The 7,781-nt window shown below is 41.4% G+C and overlaps 1 protein-coding gene across 1 annotated transcript in view; it reads right to left on the reverse strand.

The window, feature by feature from the left end:
- Positions 1–1,622: 1,622 nt before the first annotated feature.
- The window catches only part of cfap161 (cilia and flagella associated protein 161), a gene marked incomplete at both ends in the record, with an annotated part of 6,383 nt that continues 224 nt past the window's right edge, over positions 1,623–7,781 (reverse strand). Inside the window, 6 exons of the mRNA XM_080847577.1 lie at positions 1,623–1,830; positions 2,130–2,203; positions 6,162–6,320; positions 6,450–6,531; positions 6,670–6,905; positions 7,148–7,237. Of these exons, the coding sequence (XP_080703703.1) occupies positions 1,623–1,830; positions 2,130–2,203; positions 6,162–6,320; positions 6,450–6,531; positions 6,670–6,905; positions 7,148–7,237 (849 nt within the window). The remainder of the gene's footprint in view (positions 1,831–2,129; positions 2,204–6,161; positions 6,321–6,449; positions 6,532–6,669; positions 6,906–7,147; positions 7,238–7,781) is intronic.

Here is a 7,781-nt window from a genome sequence, read left to right on the forward strand (position 1 = left end):
ATTCCAGGACTACTTGGGTCACTTGGGGTTTTCTTTAAAACATTTCTCTCAAACAAAAAGGTTTTAATGACATCCAGTATGGCAGGCTTGTTTCTCTTTACCTGGCTACTAAGCTCTACTCCATAATGTTCAGCAACTGCTACCAGCTGCTCTTTTGTACATGTCTCTAACAGCTCCTCAGAGGGCTCACTTATAATACTCTGCACTCCTGTTGCCATAGTGCTACCAGGGAAAAAAAATAATAAGAATACACTTTACTAACACAAGTCTTAGCAACACTACGGGATCAGTATGGCTTCCCTCTCTATTCTCTCTACTTATAACGTGCACCAAGCACCGTTAAGCTCAGCCCCCTCGTAATACTAAACAGCGGTACTACCACAACTATCTCGAACTGAATAACACGTCTTACTTATCACTATGCTTTCCAAAAGAAAAAAAAACAACCAACCTCGTGAGTTTCCTCCACTGTGCGTCACCGGTAAACACTCCCGTTCTTTGTGCGTTGAGCTACTCCCCTCCTATTTGAATATAACTAAACTTCGCCTCTCTAGTCTTCTACGGCTTACCAGGCTCGAGGCAACTTTAAACGCTGAACTCGCGGGAAATAAAGCAGACCATAGACGCAGTCAAACTTTCAATCCCCGAAGCGTACCCCCACCCGGAATTACCGCAAAAAATAACAAACGAAAATAACAAAAAACACAACAAACAGTACTCCGATGGAAGCGTCGCACCCGACACAGCTGGAGAACTCTTACTACAGGAGTTTGCTCTGTTTACCTCAGCGACACACAGTTAAAGTATCTCACCTATTTATCCTGCCTCCAAACACAACACAATCCCGGACGAAGTCCCCCAATTATTATGTTACAGCCGGCTCGTGGCCGCAACATAACAATGGAGGCAGACAACAAAAAGGTAAACTGCAAAAGCACGCGTTTATTCAGTCCATATTCTCCATAATCCAAAAGGCAACGTGTCTAGGGGTTTTAGACGTAAGTCCCGCGAGAGCGAGTCAAGTGTCCATTCCTCCTTATATCCCATACACCAGGCCAGGTGTAGGTCATCAGGCATCAGTCGTCCTAGAGGCTATGCATGCACATTGCACCATCTGTAGAGGCGCAGTGGGTCGTAACACATTATTCACTAGTGTATTTCCTGATTCACATATAAATGCTAAGTGATTCCCAAATGTAAACGCTGTTACATTTATTTACAGACTAACGAATGTGCATTTACAAACCGCTAGCTTTTGAGTTTTGAGGCTTTCCTGATACAGCTTGTTTCACAAATGCATTTTTTTCAAAAGTGACCACATGGTGTTACATCTGTGACTTTTGGAAAAAATGCATTACACACACACACGAACACACACACACACACACATACACACACACACACACACAGACATAAACACACAGACATCTGCACCCACGCTTACAAATATTATACTTGCAGTCGGCAGTCAGAATTTATTTATCATCATTCTGTAAAAAGCAACAGTTAATCCATTTCTCTGAATCCAAAATGAGTATTTATCCCTTATTTCCGCAAGCAACACTCTGTCTGTGGTAGAGAGACACACACACACACACACACAGAGGGTCTGTGTCCTGTTTCTAGAGCTCCGGGGTTGGGTCAGAGACAGGCTGCGGATCTGATTGGGTCTCTTCTGCGATCTGATTGGCTTGTTGCGTTTGGAAGAGGGTGTGTCCGTGGTTGCCGGGGTCAGAGGTGGAAAAGATCCAGTGGTTACCATCCTGCTCGGCCTTATGGGAATCCAGTCGGGTGTGTGCCGTGATCTCGTACTCTTTACCATACGGAGTCCTACACACACACACACACACACACACATACAGATACACAAAATACATGTTTATGTTATTAACATGTCATTCACAAGTTCATGATTTACAAACAGAGATGCAGAAAGTCATGCTTGTGTTATTAACTATGTCACATGAACACACACACACCCACACACCACACACACACACACGCACACGCACACGCACACACACACACACACACGCACACACACACACACACACACACTCAAACGGGCACACACACACACACACTCTATTGACAATACTCAATTCAATGCAGTTCAATTCTTTCCTCACCACAGGATGTGGTTCTCCATGAGGGCCAGGCACTGGTTGGTCTTGCAGTGAGAGATGAGCACCCTTGAGTTGGCCTGTTTACACAGCAGCCAAACAAGTCAAAGTCAAGTCAAGACACATTTATTTATAAAGCACTTTTAAAAACAGCTGTCCAATTAAATTACAATAAAATGAAATATCAAAACAAATAGAAAACGGAAACAAAACAATCAGATCACAAAAAAAACAAGTCATGATTCACTGAATACTCAATGAGACACAGCAGCCAAACCAGTCATGATTTACTGAATACTCAGTGAGACACAAACTCGAAATTCTGTATAGTTTGACTATGGATCATTGTCCCTTATGACAACATTTCACAATCCTCCTTCGAACTTCCAACACATCAAGCTTATTTTCAAACATACCAAGCATACATTTTGAACTTATTTTGGCATCGTTTTCAGACCTTCATCGTTCGAATTACAATATATCTAGTAAAGAGTCTTTGCTAAAGATATCACATGTAAGTCCATTGCAAATTTCATATTGTTTTTTTGTTCTATTTAAGATGTTTCCACTGAAGTGATCCTTTGAAATCTTAAGATTTTACCTGATCTTAAAATAGTATAAAATAAAAATTATGTTCATTGAACTCACCAAGCCTCAAAGCTAAAAAAAAAACAAATATAATAAAGATGTACATGTGAATTAAATATGAGCAAAGTTTCAGCATCCTAGGTATCCCATATTTAGGGCATTTTATTTCATTTTATTTCTTGTAACATTTTAGACCTTCACCACAGCTCCAAACTGCAATATCCTCTTTTTGCTGTATTAGAAACATTTAGATATTTAAAGAGGACCTATTATGTTCATTTTCAATGTCAATAATTACATTTTTGGGGTCTACTTGAAAAGATTTACATGTGTCCCCGAAACTCATTCTTCTTGTCATACTGTGCATCTATATGCACCCTCTGTCTGAAACACTGTTAGAGTGCTTTTGAGCCCCCTTCCCCATGAGCCCTGGGCGCTCTGATTGGCCAGCTAGAAGAGCAGTGAGATTGCGTCATCTTGTACTGCTGAGAAAAGTGGTTTCTGTGGGAGACAGTTACTCCCTCTGTATGGAGGATTATCGGGGCCAAAACTAAATAAATAAATAACTAAATAAATAAATAAATGAATGGTTAAATACTTGGATAAATACATAATTAGATTTATTTATACCTACATTTATTTATTTATACTTACATATATTTATTTATACTTACATATATTTATTTATACTTACATTTTGTCATACATTTTGTCATACATTTTGTCAAACATTTTGTCATACTTACATTTTGTCATACATTTTGTCATACATTTTGTCATACTTATTGTCATACTTATTGTCATACTTATTGTCCACGGTGTAACTTGCTTGCAGCAAAATAAATCCGTCATCCCCCGTCACCAAGTCAGGGGGCGGGTTAAAGCCTCTGATTGGTGGTTCAACTTGAATTGACTGCTTTTGACTAATTCAAGATGGCAGCACCCGGTGTGGATTAAATAAATGGAATATTGCATGCTACAGTAGTCGAAATGTTGGCTGTAGCTGAGGAGATGGAGGCAACTGCAATTCACATTGTTTTTAAAATCATATTGAGGGCTTCGCTGAGATTATATCAACGGTATCGGCCCTGACTGACACAGACATAGATGAAAATGTGTTCACGATCCTCAGCGAGATGGTAGCAGATGAGGCTGAGTGATGGTCATACATCCTGGAGGTGGTCGTACTCTGTTTGATCTTCGGCTGGCACAATTGAACACTTCGCACTCTCTGGCCTGAAAATACAAGATATTGCGAACCTTTTTCGAGTGTCCAAGGGCACTATCAAGCGACAAATGCAGCAGAGTGGTATCAGGTATTAATAAGAGTAGACTGTGTCTGTGTCAGGGGTATAGATGTTCGGGATCTGGAGAAAGTAATGGGTAAACGTCCCTTGTCATGACTAAAAGGAGAGCTTCAACTATTAACTCTCTAGTCTGAGAGTTGTCATGTGTTGGGAGCTGTGAGTCTCTTTCTCTGAGACTGTTGTAACGTCATTACTGCTTGACTGTCACTATGTTTACAGTATTGTGCCCTATAAAATATGGTCCTCCGGCCTTCAGAGCGGAGAGAGACATGATTGAGACCTAAGCCTGGTGTTGTGTTGTTTTTTATTGTCAGAGGTCTGGGTTTCTCTCCCAATCTACAGATTGATAAACGTATTAAAATCCAGAACTCAACTGAACGTAGACCCCGTTTATACGGTGGGGAAACGTATATATTTTCATGCGGTTTGGCCTTTCATTTACGAGTAAAAACGGAGGTTTTATCACGGGAAACGATCATTTCTAAAAACTCCGGCCAAAGTGGAGATTTCAGGAAAACTCAGTTTTTGCGTGTGCACTGGGTCAAACGGAGTTTGCGTCACATAGCCTATGCGCCTAAAATGCATTCGTGATGTGAGTGTCCTATAGTTACTGTTTACTGATCATGGATGCTGTTAACGTAGTGCTCATTTATACGTTAATGCAAACGCAGGATTGCATTCTTTCAACCCTATAACTGAATCTCTCAACCCTTCCCCAGTGTGTGACTATTGGCTTTAACAATGGTATCCCCTGCACTTCCACCAGTGGACTACGAGTTTTACATTCCATCTTGTCTACCTGTTGTAGCCAAATAAACGTAAAGGACATATCTAGGACTCATAGCCAATTTAATGGATTAGCAGCCTACTTATGCAAACCTACAGGTTTAGCATAGTTATGATGGCGTTTGGGGGCGTATATGCGGGTTCATGTAAACAGAAAGTTTTTTGGAAAAAGACCTTGTGTGTACGACGTTATTTTTGAACGGAAGGGCAGAAATATTCTCTATTCTGTAATTACCCGGCTATGTGTAAATGTGGTCTTACTCTTAGTCATCCGTTTATGAAGAGACGGACAAAACACTTTCTTCATCACTGGTGATTCAAAAACTGAGGACATAAGAACCATGCTACAGCGTAACATTCTAATAGCAGCCTGATGCAAACTATGGAAGAGATAGACGTGATGGGGTAACGACAGCGCTACGACCTGGCTACGACTACTACGGCCAGTGCACCCAGTAGGCCACATTAAACCCAACATTTCATAACACTACTAGAAATACTACTAGTAGTAGACGAGTTGAGGGCCTCTTAAATTAAGGATGCAGCCTCACGCAGCAGCTGAGGGTATGTCTTCTGGGACATTCTGGTATCTTGATTTATTTAAATAATGCTCAATAACTTTCATTAAACTAAATCTGGCGCTTGGCATCCATAAACGCCAAAATTCAGTATCCCTCGAGCCTGATCGACTGGTTGAGCCTGCCTGGTGTGTAACACCAATCAGAGGCTTTAACCCGCCCCCTGACTTAAGTTACACCGTGGACAATAAGTATGACAATAAGTATGACAATAAGTATGACAAAATGTATGACAAAATGTATGACAAAATGTAAGTATGACAAAATGATTGACAAAATGTATGACAAAATGTATGACAAAATGTAAGTATAAATAAATATATGTAAGTATAAATAAATATATGTAAGTATAAATAAATAAATGTAGGTATACATAAATCTAATTATGTATTTATCCAAGTATTTAACCATTCATTTATTTATTTATTTAGTTATTTATTTATTTAGTTTTGGCCCCGATAATCCTCCATACCTCTGGTGTGTACTTTGGGCTTTGCGACTTTGCGGACCGTAAATGCATAAAAAGCTGGATAACAACCTAAAGGGGAAAAAAAATCGGAAAAGCTCAATCGACCTCTTTAACACGATGCATACCGATATTTATTGTCAATGGAAGGATTTCCTACTACAATGGTACACTAAAATCTGAAAAAAAAAAACTAATTCAGATTGCATATTTTTTAAAACCTTTGTGATCTTGTGTTTGTGTGGCTCTTAAATGTGGCCTGTGCTCGTAGCTGGAGTGCAGGTATCCATGAAGAGAAACAATGTTTACTCACAGATACAGGGAACCCCTCCTGCTCCAGCCGTTCCTGGGGGTCTATGTACTTGAGCTTCCAGTGGCACAGGAAGTTCAGCTCCTCCACCAAACTCACTTCCTGTAGGCGGGACTTCTGCGCACACTTCTGGAAACTCTTCACGTCACTGGCCAAGTAGAGCTGAGGGGCATTCAACAGGACCATTCGTACAATGGATGTGCATGTGTGTGCAGGTGTGTATATGAGTGTGTGTTTGATTGTATGTAGGTCTGTGTGTGTGTGTGTGTGTGTGAATATGTGTGTGCATACCCCTCCTGCAAAGCCTGCAGTTGTTCTCAGACAGAAGCTCTGGTCATAAAGCAGCATGCCTCCTTTGGGGGTCCCATCCACACTAATCAAACAAACAAACAACAAATAAACAAACAAACAAGCAACAAACAAACAATGAATCAAGTGCATAGTAATAAAGTGACTAAAAAGTACTAAAACAAAACAAACCAAACCACTTATTTCCTTCCCTTCTATTCACCTGTCAATCACAAATGCGTTCCGCACACATGGCTGCAAACTCCTGGCCCCACCCACAAGACAGGGAGCCTGCAGTGATTGGTTGTCTGTTTGCTGGGAGTTTGGCCTGATGTTGCTGATGTCAGTGATGATGCTGAGGGCGCAGGGGTCGCGTGGGTCAGGGCCCTCCCTCCCAGGGTTCACAAGCATGACAGTATCTCCAAAACGCACACTGCCCAGTGTGACCGACAGCTCTACCTACACACACACACACACACACACACACACACACACACACACACCATACCCACATGCACACAAACACATTTGAACCAAACACAATTTTCTCTGTACATAAACACAGCACACACAAACCTACACACACATCTCCTGCCTCGTTGACCCACACCATCAATTCAAGCAGACCCACCTGACAATATAAACATCTGTGTGTGTGTGTGTGTGTGTGTGTATGTAATATGTGAGTGTGTGTGTCTTACGCTCTTCATGATATTGTCCCTCAGTGTGCCAACCTTCTGCAGGGTGAGCTCTCCTCTCCCCTGCTGCTCCAGGAAGTCCTTCAGCATGTCCTACACAGGGACACCATGCAACGTCAGCTTTCACACTGTTCAGGCTGACCTACAGTAGTTGGCTTTTTCCACATTAAAACATCCTCCTGTGACTTAAGTTGCAGGCTACATCATACCTCAGACTATAGAAATATAGGCAAAATGCATAGGCCTACAAACATTTTTTATAAACATTTTTTTTTACAGCTGACTCAAGTTAAGGAGAGATGCCAACCCCCACTCCCAGAAACGATGCCCCTGGTAAATGAAATCTCCCATTCATTTGGATAAGATAAAAAATACATGTTAGTCATTGATAAATCATTAGAAGACAACGTCGACCCCCCCCCCACCCACCCCCCCCCCCCTCCCCCCCCCACCCCCCCCCCCCCCCCCCCACCCCCCCCATTCTTTCACAAACCCAAACCGACCATGTGACATGTTCTTATGTGTAGGATTTGTGACAATTCCAGTATACAAGTTATATTAAGGAATATCCGCTCATTTAGTTAGGCAATTGACATTTCAAGTATGATGTTTGCTAGGTGTAATTTGTTTGCGTGGG

Source organism: Sprattus sprattus (assembly GCF_963457725.1).
Source record: "Sprattus sprattus genome assembly, chromosome: 11".
Classification (NCBI taxonomy): domain Eukaryota; kingdom Metazoa; phylum Chordata; class Actinopteri; order Clupeiformes; family Clupeidae; genus Sprattus; species Sprattus sprattus.